This window comes from Mesoplodon bidens, assembly GCF_964165515.1.
Source record: "Mesoplodon bidens genome assembly, chromosome: 5".
Taxonomy (NCBI): Eukaryota; Metazoa; Chordata; class Mammalia; order Artiodactyla; family Ziphiidae; genus Mesoplodon; species Mesoplodon bidens.
The window spans coordinates 8940333-8955721 of record NC_138161.1 but is presented as its reverse complement, the minus strand read 5'-3'; the positions used below and the strand labels follow the sequence as shown (position 1 = coordinate 8955721).

Here is a 15389-nt window from a genome sequence, read left to right as displayed (position 1 = left end):
AGAGTACTGGCTCTCTAACCAGATGGTGACTTTGCACTAGTTATCTAATCTCTCTCAACCCCCTGTTTCTTAATCTGTAAAATGGGAATAATGCCTGTTTGCAGGGTTGGGGTGAAGATTAAATGTATAACTTATAAAATTAATACATGATCCACAAAAGGACAAATGATTCCTATTATACAAGCCTGGAATAGTCAAAGCCATAGAGACAGAAAATAGAATGGTGGTTACCAGGGGCTGGCAAAGGGAGGAATGGGAAGTTAGTGTTTAATGGGTACAGAGTTTCAGTTCAGGATGATGAAAAAGTTCTGGAGATGGATGGTGGTGATGGTTGCACAACAATGTGAGTCTACCTAGTGCCAGTGAATTATATTTGAAAATGCTTAAAATGGTAAATTTTATGTTATGTGTATTTTACCACTCACAAAAAAAAATAATATAGGCTCATTGTTGAAAATTTTAGAAAACATTTTTAAAATGTTTAACGAGTACCCAGTGGGCACATCTGTTTTGTCATTTGTATCCTTTGTATACTGTTTGGTCCTACTCATACAATTTTGTTTTTTTCTTTTTTGTTTTTTTTTGCGCTACGCGGGCCTCTCACTGTTGTGGCCTCTCCCGTTGCAGAGCACAGGCTCCGGACGCACAGGCTCAGCGGCCATGGCTCACAGGCCCAGCCACTCCGCGGCATGTGGGATCTTCCCGGACTGGGGCACGAACCTGTGTCCCGTGCATCGGCAGGCAGACTCTCAACCACTGCGCCACCAGGGAAGCCCCAATCTTGTTTTTTTAACATCACAAGTATTTCCCCATGCTGTTCAAGTCAGAAAATGTTTTTATTAGCTGCATGATATTCCACTATCATCTATTTAATCATTGTTATATTTTGAGACTTACTTTTCAACATCATAAAAAACCACTATAATGAACACCTTTCTGTGATTAAATACGTCTTCCTCCCCATCTTGAATACATCTTTAATATAGACACAGAAGTAGAGTTACTGGGCCCAACAGGTGAATATTTTTAAGGCACGTGATGTAAGTTGTCATACTTTTCTGAAAGTACCCCGGTTGCATTGCCACAGGCTACCTGAAGACTCTCGTTTGAAGGCACCCACACTGGTTGCCCATCGTCCCTTTATAAAATCCTTTCTCTGTTGGTAGATTAAATATGGTATCTTATTGTTGCAATGTTGTCTGTTAATGTTCTTTGCCTCCCCTCTCCCATGCCCTTATACTCAGTGTCTTTTAAAATCATTGTGTGAAATTTTAGTTTTAAAATTAATTCCTCTCTTCGCCTTTAATAAGGTTTCATTATTGTCATAACCTGTTGCTCTTTTTTTTAGCATCTTTATTGGAGTCTAATTGCTTTACAATGGTGTGTTAGTTTCTGCTTTATAACAAAGTGAATCAGCTATACATATACATATATACCCATATCTCTTCCCTCTTGCGTCTCCCTCCCACACTCCTTTTTTTTTTTAACACAACTTAAATATTTTATTTTATTTTATTTATTTATTTTCGGTGCATTGGGCCTTCGTTGCGGTGTGCGGGCTTTCTCTAGTTGCGACGAACGGGGGCTCCTCTGCACTGCAGTGCACAGGCTTCTCATTGCGGTGGCTTCTCTTGTTGCGGAGCTCGGGTTCTAGGCTCACAGGTTTCGGTAATTGTGGCGCACGGGCTTCAGTAGCTGTGGCCCGCGGGCTCTACAGCGCAGGCTCAGTAGTTGTTGCGCTCGGGCTTAGTTGCTCCGCGGCATGTGGGATCTTCTCGGGCCAGGGCTTGAACCCGTGTCCCCTGCATTGGCAGGCGGATTCTTAACCACTGAGCCACCAGGGAAGCCATAACCTGTTGCTCTTAAAGGGGAAAAAATGTGGAAACATTTTAATGTCTGAAGTTCTTTAATTTTTAAAAAAAAATTCCATTACCGTAAGTCACATAAAGTAAGCTCGCTTTCTTAGACGCGGCGTCAGTGGGGCACTGAGCAGCAGATCGTACTTAAGCGAGGGGCCCGAGTCCAGGCCGGCCGCCTTCAGGGTTCTGCCGCCGGACTCTACTAATGAAACAGCGCTCCTCCCACCCTGCCCGAGCTCTGGGGACCACGACAGCTGCGCCCCCGCGAGCCCTGCAGCCCGGCCAGGTATTCCCAGGGCACGCGCGCCATCCCGGCTCATCCAAGGCGCTTTCTGTGCCGGGCCCGGGGCTAACCAGAGGAAAATCGCACCCACCCTCGGAGAAAGCCACATCCTTCTCCAAGGCCTCCGTCGCTGGGAAGGGTGCTCTCATCTGGAGAGCTCTCTCCGCCACCTTCCACCGCCTGGATGCGTTGCTGCAGCCCCACCGCCGCTTTGAGCATCGCGGTCGGGGCTTCCGGGCGCCCACGGTTCAGCACCGCAGGCAGGGCGGGTCCACAGGCTTCAGTAACCGCCCCCCAGACCCCGCGGCCGCTTTAAAAGTCGTGGACGTGAGATTTCCCGCAAATCTGGAGACCTAGATGCAGGAATAAGAAACCCGAGGGACGCGGAGACCCCAGAGGGGCGGGAAGAAGCCAGGGATCCCTCCTCTCCAGCACCGGGCGCGGGAGGCCCCTGGGCGAGGGAGCGCGCCCGACGCCACCGCCCAAGACCCCTGCCCCCTGTGCCCCCCTCTCCAAGGCTTTCTGTGTCACTTCCCGCCGTCCCCTCCCCGAGCTTCCTCGCCCCCGCCCCTGGCGATTATGGCTGGATTTCCTTTGTTCCCTCCACACCCTTGACCAGGGCTTCCCAATTCCCCTTCTTGACCTCGTCCCCTCCCCCCCGCGGCGCTCCCTCCCGGAGCTTCTCCGGTGCCCTCCCTACCCTCTCCCGGGTTTCCCGTGTCCCCTCCCCGCCCCGCCCCCGTTTTTAAACCTGGCGCCGAGAGCGCGGGTAGGTGAGCGCCCTCGCCCGAGCGGTTAAAGGCGCGGCCGGTCGCGGGCGCCGCTGGAGGGGCGCGGGCTCCGAGGGCACCATGAGACCCGAGGCAGCGGCCGGAGCCCGGGAGGCGCGGGGACGCGTCTGTCACTGCCCCGAGGACGGTCCACGGGGACCACCACCGCCGCGCGGGCCCGAGAGGTGAGGGTGTCCCCACGGCGCGTCGGTGCGGGGAGCGCAGGCAGGATGCTCCGGCCGCGCTGAGCCCCCGAAGCCGGGCGGAGCCCTGGAGCCCGACGCGATGCAGAGAAAGTTCCTTAGCCAGAGTCGGGGACGCAGAATCTTCCCGGCTCCAGAGCATAGTTCTGAAGTGCGGAGGCCCAGGAGGTGTCCGGCAATGGGCCAAAGCTTCGGTTTCTAGATCTGAAACCCACCGGACTGGGAGCGGTGAAGTCTTCGGGGGCCCCTCAGCGAACCCTGCAGGGGGTCGCGTCACGTTGACTGTCACACTCTTGGTGACATTCTTTGTTTGCCCTGTGCGTGGGGCTCAGCTTTCGCTGTCCCCGGGCACCAACCTTTTTTAAGGTAGTAAAGTTAAAATCAAATTAGCAGGGGAGTTGTGGAAGGGGCTGGGTGGCCAGGCAGCCAGAGAGGAGAAACACATTCCCACTTTTTGCATCGTAAAACTCTGTAGACTCATCTCTGTGCAGTTAGAAATTAATGAGCAACAAAGTGGCCAGCTACCGAGGGGAGTCTGAATGGAAGAATCCTGCCAGGCTGGGAAGAGAAATTCCTCAAATAATGATGTGTATCATATTTGGGATTTCTCAAAAAGCCCAGTGAAGGCAGAGAACTGAGAATGTGGCGGGAGAAAAAAACGCAAATGGCACAGACTGAGAACTTGAGAGAACACTCTGGTGTGTCCAGTGACTCTTAGGCAGACATTAGAAATTATAAGAATGTTAACTCTTATGATCTAACTTTAAAAGCAGAAAATGCTGGGGTTCACTCTTGGTCCGTGTCCTTCCAGCCAAACACCATGGAGACCTTGGATCCTGACCCCCCAGGATGCTGACCCCACCAGAACTGGAAGCCAGGTAAGGTTAAGTGTGGTCATTGTAGGTATCAACCAGTTCAGCCAGGAAGTGGCACCATCCCTAAAATAAAGGGACCATGAAAGGCCTCCTCGGCCAGTCCCTCCCTTGGTCATCTAATGCAGAGGTGCCTTGGGGTCTGGGGGTAGGAGCTTGGCCAGTTGGGTGTTGATCATATCTGAGTCATATACAGATTGGCTCTTGCTTGCTTCACCTTTCTTGAAAAGCAAAGTCACTATGGCAGAACTGTTTCAAGGGCATTATAAGAGATTTCTTCCATGTTGGGTTTTTTCTTCTTCTTTTATTTATTTGTTTTTATTTATTGGCCGCACCTCGGGGCTTGAGGGATCTTAGTTCCCTGACCAGGGATTGAACCCCTCCTGGGCCACGGTAGTGAAAGTGGCGAGTCTTAACCACTGGGCCACCAGTGGAATTCCCCCATGTTGGGTTTCTTCCTGCTAACTGGCAGGTAGAAGAGAGGAGAAGTCTGTCTCGGTCCCCCTCACCTTAGAGAAAAGCTGAGTGTGCCATTAGCCCTGGGCTGGTGCCACAGAGCAAATACGGGCAGAGCCCTGTCTCGGGTGCCCAGAAGGTGTGGTTAAAAGTCCCCACCTGCCGCCTGGCCCTTTCTGAAGCTCTCTGGGCCCTGTCTGCAAGCACTCCTGGGGTAAATCATGTTGTCTGAGCAAACACACTCCAGCTGAGGGCTTTGTGGGTGAAGATTAATCACCACCACTATTCTTTTGTCGCCTGCATTGGTAACTAAATTGTTTTATACTTACTGGAGTAATGACTTACTTTCATAGAATTTGCATGTCCTTTGTTATATTTTGAAATATAAATTGATGACTTTTAAAATGTTGGAGTTAATTGGGCTGGGAAGGACCATTAGGTTACACCTGCGGCATTGTGCAGTTATTTTTAGTATGATAAGAAACTCAGGTTCAGACCTTTCATGCATTGTGAAATTTAGACTCTTTTATTAAATTAGTCTGAATAACGAGAGTTTTAATTCGGTTACTATTATTTAAAGAGTGAAGCAAATCAAATTATATTAAATTAACAAGGAATATGATTTTTTTAGCGCAAATTATTCTTACATACAATATCTAAATAATGGGAAGTAATTCCTTCTTTTGCATTCAAACTGAAGTTCTTAAACATAAGGTTTAAAAGGTTTTTGGGAGAAAAAATTATCCAATTTTCTTTTAAATGAAGTGTATGTATAGCCTCTCCGTTTGCAAGAGTGAAAATACAGCACACTTTCTAATGTAAGGTAGTCTTTCCCCCCCCCATTATTATGAGAAGGCCACTTGTGAGAAAAATGAAGATTACTCGCAGCAAAATGTTAAGCTATGGCAACTTTCTGTTGATCATCAGCGAGGCACAACGGATCAAGCAGTTGCGTTCATGGATTTGTTGGGGGGCCGGGGTGGAGAGTGGGTGTTCATGGGGGCTGTAGAGCTCGCTGCCCGGCCCCCACCCCTGGCCAGCTCTTTTCAGACCCTGATATGCCGGGCAGAGCGGTCAGCAGCGGACGACTGCAGACCCGAAGTATCCGCTCGGTTTCCCGGAGCCCCAGCCTGGGGAGGGCAGCCCGACGCGGGGAGGGACGGCTTCTTGCTCAGCAGCGCCCTCTGCCGACAAAGCAGGAGAACTCCTCGGCTCCTGAGCTCTGTTGTGTATTTCTTGAGAAATGTCTTTGGTCGGGAATGGTGTGGGTGAGGGGTGAGGAATTACTGCCTAGCGACCTGTACCACGATTGCAGGCGAGCACATCACAGTTAGAATACAATCTAAATTCGTGGGAAAGTCTCAAGACTCTGTGTCCTGAGCAGTGGGGTCACCCTCGCTTATTTGGTTCCCCTGGCACCACCGCTTGGGAGCTGTCTCCCTCCCGTGACTGGGAAAAAATGAATGACGGCCCAAGCCTGCAAGGGAGACGATTTCTAGGGCATGTCAGGGACTGTGTTCTCCTGCGCATCCTTCCATCTTCCAGGCTTCCTGCATCGTAGCTTTTTTTTTTTAATTTAATTTAATTTTTTTATACAGCAGGTTCTTACTAGTCATGCATTTTATACACATCAGTGTATACATGTCATTCCCAATCTCCCAATTCATCCCACCACAACCCCCCGCCCCCCCCCCCGCCGCATCGTAGCTTTACCAGAGTCAGAGGCATGCATGGAGAGGACACAGAGAGATCCTCACAAAAGTCTCTCTTGTATCTCTTCTTTCGCACAAACCCCCCCTCGCCCCCCCCTTTTTCTTTCTTGGTAGAGACCCTCGGAAACATGTATTCTGAGAGAATCAGAAGGTTTTGGTACAAATGCCATAAGAATGTGATGTGATACACACATCACGTGTGAGCTCCGCTGTGGCTAAACAATCACCCCCCTACCTCCCCCCCCGCCCCCCAATGCTCGGCGGCTGCTCACTGTCCCGGGGACCCTGTCAGGAGCTTCTGTGGAGCTCATGCATTGTTGGACGCGGTGTTCTTGTTTAACGTCCTTCAGCTAAAGCCCAGTTACGTGCTTCAACAGCTCCCTGTCAGTGTGTCCTCCCCCTCCCCCTCCCCCAAGGAAAGATGTCACCTCTCTGGGTGCAAAGGGAAGGTGCTGTCTGTGGCATGTTGGTTTCGTAGCTGTTCAGCCCTGTCGCACACCCCTTTAACACAGTGTGTACCTTGTATACATTGCTGTTACCCTGAATTATCAGAGTGTGAATATTTAGACGTTTAAGTCATCAGAAAAGGACGTTTAAGAGGAGGATATTTGAGGTGCGAAGTTTTAAAATCTGTGTATGTTTGTGGGGTAAAGTTTATAGAGTTTATAAAAGTGTGCTATGTGTTTCCCAGAGTCTGGTTAGAATTAATCACTTAAAGGAAGCTATTTCTCCATACTACCCGCCACTGCCTTTAGGCGTCCGCCAAGGCTTGCATTGTCTATTATATTCTCTCCCATCACAGGGTGTAAAATTGCCACTGACAGCCCAGGATTGCTTATGGTGGTAGAGTGAGTCTGAGCAGTTAGAGATACTTTATAATTATGAACGGAGCTTAATACAGACGTGATTTCTTGGAGACCCCAAAGAGTGAACTTCATTATGGAAAAGATTTTGTTCCAAAGACCCTCATTCTTTCCCTTAGCTTACCATAGCATATTATAAAAATAAGCCTGGTAAAATGTCAAGGAGCCTTATGGTTTGAGGTCTTACATTCAGATTTTAAATCCAGTCTATATTTTGTGTATGGTGTAAGATAGGGGCCCAGTTTCATTCTTTTGCATGTGGCTGTTCAGTTTTCTTAAGACCATTTTTTGAAGAGACTGTCCTTTCCCCATTGTATATTTTTGTCTCCCTTGTCATAAATTAATTGAAGATATATATGCATGAATTTATTTCTGGCTTCACTATTCTGTTCCATTGATCTATGTGCCTGTATTTAGGCCAATACCATACTGTTTTGATTCCTATAGCTTTGTAATATAGTTTGAAATCAAGACGTGCAATGCCTCAAGCTTCTCCTTCTTTCTCAAGATTGCCTTGGCTATTCAGGGCCCCCAGCAAGTGGTCTCTGCCCTTTTGGATGCTGCTGAATGTCCTTGGAATCTTTCCTTTCCCTTCTGGTTGATGTTACTTGAGCTCAGATCACCTCTTGTCAGGTGCCTCCAAGCCCTTACCTCACCAGTCTATGCTATGCACTGCTCCCAGCAGCCACCATGATCCTTAAAATACAGATCTGATTGTTAAATTCCCAGCTCAAAGTCAGTAATGGTCTTGAATCCTGTCTCCAGAATGAAACTTAGACTCAGTAGTGGGTATTCAAGTTGTTCAGTGTCTGGACTTAGCTTCCTGTTGAGCCCTTTTACCAATGCAGTCTCTCATTCATTCCACGCTGGGCTCCACCTTTCCATGCTATGCTCTCTACTTTCCCGCCCCTCGGAATTTGATGCTTTGCTCCACTAGGAATGGGCCCAGAACTGCATACCCAAGTGCCACTGATGTCTCTGCCAAGGCCCCCATGAACCCTTTCCTGATCCTCTTCCTTGTTTAGAATAGTTAGCATCTTACTGTATGGTGCTTTGTAATGTAGTTATTTGCCTCTATGTGTGTCTTTCCACATTAGATTTAAAATGCATGAACTGGGGGACTGTGTCCGACTCATCTTTCCACCTTGGGATCCCTCACAGTGCCCGGGATATCGTGACAACAGTAAGAGGAAGAGGAGCTTATCAAATACTGTTAAGGTGTTTAAACTATCTCTAAAATTGGAACTGATACAAGTGCAGGCTACTTAGATTTTATTTTTAAAAACTTCAGGATGCTGCTTTCAGCGGCTTCTTGACTGTGTCTGTGTTTGTATGTGTCTGTCTTTACAGCTTGAGCCTGGGTGTGACCAACAAACCTTTGGATCGAAGGGGGCCTTTGGGTTTCAGCATCCTGTAAGGTAATATCTGACTTCACTGTAAGAAATGTATTATTTCCTTTTTTAAAATTATTATTTTTATTTTTAATGTCACATTTCTAAAGGTTTACAAGATATGATTTTAAAATGGGTGTATTTTATGGGTTTTATATTAATGGATACAAACATAGCAAAATACCTATGTGTATAAATTATTTGGCCAGTATCCGCTCACTTCATACCTTTAAGAAAGAGAATATAAGCTCATTTGCAATCATAATAATTAACTAGTTAATAACTTAAAGCAAGCTAAAATAATTTTTAAAGAATGTTGACCTGAAAAAGTGTAATGATTCTCAGTGTAGGCATTCCTATGTGGGACAAATTAATGTGTGAATTACAATACAGTTTAAAAGTACACATGCATATAATTATCCTCTAAAGATAATTTATAATTTTTGAAGATAAATCTATGACATTTCAGAATAATGTTTTTCAGTCCATAATAATCTTGAAAAAACGATTAAGGCTGCCTTCCACATAAGGTGCCCTCTGCCGGACTATATTATTTCCTTTAAATATAAGCATTAATACACTTCAGTGTCTTCAAGTGTATACATTTTCAAAAAATGGAAAATAATTCAGTATATTCTCCAACATTATTTAGTTATGATTATCCCAAGGAACTTCAAGGATATTTTGTTGGATTTCTAGAATCTATTCATTTATTCATTCATTCAGTGTTTCATTTGCAAGTTGGAATTGGCCTCTTTTGTTTATACTTGTTTATACCTCTTTTTTATACCATATTTTGCCTTGTGTTAAATTTAATTGCATATGAATTGTATATGCATATCGGCTTATTTACTTAGATATTTAGGTATATTTCTATTTTTCTCCCAGGATATAAGTTAATGTACTGCCTAGTGCAAAGTAGACCCCCTAAATGTAGATGTGAAGTAAATGAGGGACTGGATGGATACTGTACCACGGTTGGATCCTCTGGCCTCTGAGTGGTTCTTTCATGGTCCTGGTCTTGGCGGTGATCAGGACCCTCACTGCTGTATACCTCTTTTTTGTTTGTTTGTTTCTTGGCCACGCCGCTTGGTTCCCTGACCAGGGATCGAAATTGTGTCCCCTGCACTGGAAGTGTGGAATCCTAACCACTGGACCACCAGGGAATTCCCTATATCCCTCTTACATTTCGTTCATTTTGGGCAAGTGGTTCATGCACTGGACTTCTATCCGTTTCTCTATGTCTGTTTCTCTTCTATCTCTCTCAGCCTGTCTCTTTCCAGCTGTCATTTCCTTCACCAAAATAAACCTAGCCTACGCTGTCACCTTAAATCAGAGTATTTTCTCCCTGGTTGTCCTGGAAGACTAGAAGCTTTAATAAAACTCAAGGATACTAATTGCCAGAGATGAAAATTAGAGCCCCTCAAACTGATCAAAGAGTGACTTTTGGAAAAAGGAAGTTTTCCTAGTGTTTCACATCAGTGGTCTTCAATCTTCATGAAGTCACTGGGGAAACTTTACAAATACAGGCGGGAGGTGGGGCAGGGCGATTCCCCTGGGGGTGCTGGGGAAAAGCGCAGGTATCTGTATTTTTACAGGCTTCCCAGGTGACCCCAATGTGGGCTGGGGTTGGGAGCCACCCCCTCCTTCATGCCCCATGAGGCTTCATCTTCGCACCTGCCCCCACGCCTGCCTCACAGACTCTGCTGTGGCCCGACTTTTGATTCATTGAAAATGCAGTGACTGGTGATGTGTGATCTGCATCTGTGTAGCTGTGCATTGAGGGCTGAATACACAACTTTATCTTTATTACAAAATTTTATCTTTTTATGCACAAAAATGGGGAGAATGGTATAGTGAACCCCCATGTGCATCACCAGCCTCAATAATTATCAGTGTTCTCAGGATCTGATCATGTTTATCATCTCTCCCAAAGATTTGTTGTTGTTGTTAGAATAGTTTAATGCAAAGCCCAGACATCCTACACACCCGCTTGTAAATACTTCAGCATGACACCTAATTTTTAACATGGCCAACCATTAAACTATGCTGTCCTAGATTTACATAGATGTGCGTTCTCTCTGTTGCAGAGTTTCTCAGTCTCGGCACTACTGACGCTTTGGATTGGCTAATTTTTAAAAATTGAAATATAGTTGACTGGAGTGGATAATTCTTTGTTGTGGGCTGTCCTGGGCATTGTGGGGTGTTTAGCAGCATCCCTGGCTTCTACACACTAAATGACAGTAGCTGCTCTTCAGCTGGGGTAACTAAAGTTGACTGCAAACATTGCTGAATGTCCCCTGGGGGTTGAGAACCATCATCTATTGGCAATCTTAGAAAGTTAAAGATTGCCCTACATTATTTATAGTAAGGTGTTTTCTCTCTCCCTTTTCTCCTCCGTCCAAAAAGGGGGGAATTGAAATCAGCTTTGCAAACAAGCAATGATCGATTGATAATCCCTCTCAGTTCCTTTATAAGACCACAGGGGAAAATGCAAACAATTAGTAAGTCAAAGCTACAAGAAGAGATTATGGGGACAGTGGGACATTTAAAATACTTTCCATGTATAACTGGAATCCTAAATTCACAAAACCTGGATTTAGAGGTTCCAAATTCTATATATTCCTTTTCTTCCTTCTTTCCTTCCCTTCCCTCCCCCCGCCCCCCTTCTCTCTTTCTCCCTCTCCCTCTCTGTCTTCTAGAAAAATTGCCAGGGTTGCCGTTTTCTATTCTGCCAAAGTGAGGGATGCACCCCTACGGGCGACATTTACCATGGCAACATTCAGAAAGATTAGCCACTTCTCTAGACCAGGGTTTCAGGGTCAAGTTTCCTCCAAAGTCATGACATTACCTCTGCTTGGGGGGAGGGTCAGGGGGGAGTGAGGCATCCCCTGAATAGGACATGTATTATCCAGGATGAATCAGGTCCTTTGTTTGACCAGAGAGAGCCTCTTAACCTTGGAACTCAATGTTTTACTATCCTTTTACCTTTGTGGAAGCACACCCTTCTCCCTGTATTGGTCTAAGTTGATTTTCTCACCCAGGTTACAGCTCACTTCTGACCTAGTGTGGGGTTCACTACCAGGTCCCCCCATCTGCTCACAGTTTTGTGTTCTGATGACTTAAAAAAAAACCCACTGTGCACAGTGAAGGCAAAATCGGGAAGGAAGATTGGGGGTTAGCTGCTTCTAGGGAGAAGGATCCTCTAGATGCAGTTTAAGACTGTGTTCAGGTTGATTAATGGTGTATTTGTTTCTTAAATATTAGACTTTATTTACCCATTTCTAAGCGTCAAGAGTATCTGCAGAGTTCCGGGGAGAAGGTGTTGGCCAGCTTCCCTGTGCAAGCCACCATTCACTTCTACAACGATGAGTCCAATTCAGATGAAGAGCAGGACCAAGAAGTCCTGCCCTCCGACTTTCAGTGCCAGGAGGCGCAAGACGGCCCAGCAGGAAAGGGCAGAGACCAGCTGACAAACCCAGGATGGCACCCCGGAGGCTGCAGTGGCCTCGGTGGTAAGGGTCCGCTCCCCTACCCTGACTCTCTGGAGGATGCTGGGTGCCCCTCATCCAAGTAGTCTGTCTCTCCTGCACCAGACCCACCTCACACGTGCCCTGGGGACAACCTTTGGGGACAGCCACACCAGGACACTTTGCGTTTCAACTGGGTGTACGAGGACTTGACTTTCTCTGGCCAGCACCCCACTCATGGCAAGGACTCAGCTTTTACTCATCCTTTCTCCTAGTGATTCTCTGTGCCTCATTTGTACCTTTGAGAAAGGATTCTAGGTCCAAGAGGTTTGCATCCACATGGGTTGTTATCAGGTGGGGCCAACTTTCAAAGCACCTTCAGCAATGTCACTGTGCCGATCAAATGACAAATTATTCCATATCGATTAATAACCCACCCTTGCCTCTCACTTAACCTGAGACTCTTTATTTGGCTATTTCCACTTTTGTAAAAATGATTCAGATATTGTCCGAGGTTGATGTGGTTGCTTAGTGACATTCTGAAAAAAAAGGTTTATTTATAAAAAACACACAAACACGCTGAATAATTTCCATAAAAGTAACAAAAATAAAAAGATAAGGATCTGGCAGGGGGAACCATTCTGGATAAAAACATATATGATGGGGCCTCCCTGGTGGCGCAGTGGTTGAGAGTCTGCCTGCCGATGCAGGGGATATGGGTTCGTGCCCCAGTCCAGGAGGATCCCATATGCCGCGGAGCGGCTGGGCCCGTGAGCCATGGCCGCTGAGCCTGCGCATCCGGAGCCTGTGCTCCACAACGGGAGAGGCCGCAACAGTGAGAGGCCTGCGTACTGCAAAAAAAAAAAAAAAAAAAAAAAAAAAAAAAAAAAAAAACATATATGATGCTTGTCTAAGCACTGTGTGTATGAATAGAGAGATGAGCTTTAACTCGTAGCTGGGGACCACTTTGGGCTTATTACTTGAGTAGAGTAACACTGTTTTCAATCAAAGTATCAAATGTAATATTATTTTCAGCTTTTTATATTTTGATGACCAAATGAGTGTATTTGTCAAGGTTTTTTACTTAACTATTTTGCATGTTGTTGTCTTCCCAGTTTCTACTTGAAATAAATATTTTGAGAGAGAAAATCGTTTGATAATCATCTTTTTTGTTTGACATTTTAGATTCAATTAGTGCCTCCTTTAAAGTTTTAAAAAGTTTGTCAGGATTTTTCTATACTTAAATCTTTATATTTGTGTTTTTTTAAGAATGTAGAAAAAGTATAAAAATGAAAGCAAAATGACCTGTAAGCTCAATGCCCCGAAAAATCCATTAATATTAAAAAATAGGAGGAGGACTTCCCTGGTGGTCCAGGGGTTAAGAATCCGTCTCTCAATGCAGGGGGCCCAGGTTGGATCCGTGGTCAGGGAACTACAATCCCACATGCCCTGGGGCAACTAAGCCCAGGAGCCACAACTACTGAGCCCAAGCACTGCAACGAAAGATCCTGCATGCCGCAACTAAGATCTGGCACAGCCAAAAATACATAAATAAATTATTTTTTTTTTAAATAGGAGGGAATTCCCTGGCGGTCCAGTGGTTAGGAGTCAATGCTTTCACTGCCAAGGGCATGGGTTCAATCCCTGGTTGGGGAACTAAGAGTCCACAAGCTGTGCACCGTGGCCAGAAAATAAAATAAAATAAAAAATAGGAGTGGGCTTCCCTGCTGGCGCAGTGGTTGAGAGTCTGCCTGCCGATGCAGGGGACACGGGTTCGTGCCCTGGTCTGGGAAGATCCCACATGCCGCAGAGCGGCTGGGCCCGTGAGCCATGGCTGCTGAGCCTGCGCATCCAGAGCCTGTGCTCCACGACGGGAGAGGCCACAGCAGTGAGAGGCCCACGTACTGCAAAAAAAAAAAAAAAAAAATGTGTGGAGCTCGCTCAGGTTTGAGCCCTTACACAGTGGACCCACGTCACCACAGTCACCAGCAAGAACACAGGAGCCCTGCGTGCACCGTCTCCCATGTCACAAATGCCTCTCACACGACCTGTGATGCCATCACCACCATGGCTAAAAGGTCCCATTTTCCTTATTTGCATTAAGCTGGCCATATTCTAAGTAATTTAAGGAAAGTCTATCACGCAGCACATTTAAAATTCTGGTGCCATCAGCATGCAGGTAAGGTTTGGTTTCTTCATGGTAAACTGGTGATTGGGCCAGATCTTTTTTCTCATTAGAACTGATTTACTAAGAAAACAAAACAAAGCCAAATGTGATGACTTAAGTTCCATCCCAAGCATCACAGGAAGGGAGAGTAAGGGTAAGACTTCTAGCGTTTTTGTTAAAAATCCAGCAAAATAGGAGGCCATCTTAAATCCTTTCTGAAACAGGCCCAGTAAGAATTGTTTTTAAGTTTGGAAAAAGGTACTTTAAACAATAAATGAAACAATACAATTAAACAATAAAAACATTTTTTAAAGAAAAACAAAAAAATTTTTTTGCTCAAATGTGAATTTTACTCAGTTAATAATATGCAAATAAACTTATTGATCAATCCCTTTCCTTTAAGTTCACTGTAATGTGTCACATGGATGACATCTCCTACTGTCCAAGTCATGGACACCTGGATGAAGAACAAATAACTTCCCTCCTTCCTTTCTTTCTTTCTTTCTCTCTCTCTCTTTCTTTCTTTCTTTCTTTTTTAGTTGAACTACAATGATTTACAATGTGTTATTTTCAGGTGTACAGCAAATGTTTCTATATATATATATATATACACATACATACATTCTTTTTCAGATTCTTTTCCCTTATAGATTATTACAAAATATTGAGTAGAGTTCCCTGACCCATACAGTAGGTCCTTGTTGATTATCTATTTTATATATAGTAGAGTGAATATGTTAATCCCAACCTCCTAATTTATCTCTCTGCCTTTACTCATTTGGTAACCATAAGTTTGGGTTTTTTCGGGATTTTTTTGTTTTTTTTTTAATTTTTGGCTGCATTGGGTCTTCGTTGCTGCGAGCGGGCTTTCTCTAGTTGCGGCGAGCGGGGGCTACTCTTTGTTGTGGTGCAGCCGGGGCCCAGCCGCTCCGCGGCATGTGGGATCTTCCCGGACCGGGGCACGAACCTGTGTCCCCTGCATCGGCAGGCGGACTCTCAACCACTGTGCCACCAGGGAAGCCCAGCTCCACACTTTTGATCATGTATCCCTATCATTGAAAAAATATTGAGGTGGGGAGATAAATTAGGAGTTTGGGATTAACAGATACACACTACTGTATATAAAATAGGTAAACAACAAGGACCTACTGTATAGCACTATACTCAGTATCTTTTTAAAAAATATACGTATTTCTATATTTATTTACTTTTGGCTGCGTTGGGTCTTCCTTGCTGCACTGGCTTTCTCTCTAGTTGCAGCGAGCGGGGGCTACTCTTTTTTTTTGTTGTTGGAGGTAGGAGTTTATTAACTTATTTATTTATTTTTGCTGTGTTGGGTCTTC

At 45.4% G+C, this 15389-nt stretch overlaps 1 protein-coding gene and 1 long non-coding RNA gene across 2 annotated transcripts; one reads left to right on the top strand and one right to left on the bottom strand.

Annotated features, from left to right (window-relative positions):
- Positions 1 to 1474: 1474 nt before the first annotated feature.
- LOC308617777 lies at positions 1475 to 2364 on the bottom strand. Its single transcript, XR_014015931.1, has 2 exons — positions 2234 to 2364; positions 1475 to 1861 (listed from the first exon to the last, which is right to left on the bottom strand). It is a non-coding gene; the product is annotated as an uncharacterized lncRNA (long non-coding RNA).
- A 592-nt stretch (positions 2365 to 2956) lies between these two features.
- On the top strand, positions 2957 to 12536 carry RIPPLY3 (ripply transcriptional repressor 3). The gene is made up of 4 exons (XM_081234859.1): positions 2957 to 3097; positions 3927 to 3993; positions 8369 to 8436; positions 11677 to 12536. The coding sequence occupies exons 1-4, from the start codon at positions 2994 to 2996 to the stop codon at positions 11984 to 11986; spliced, it is 549 nt and encodes a 182-aa protein (XP_081090985.1). The 5' UTR covers positions 2957 to 2993; the 3' UTR covers positions 11987 to 12536.
- The last annotated feature ends 2853 nt before the right edge of the window (positions 12537 to 15389 follow it).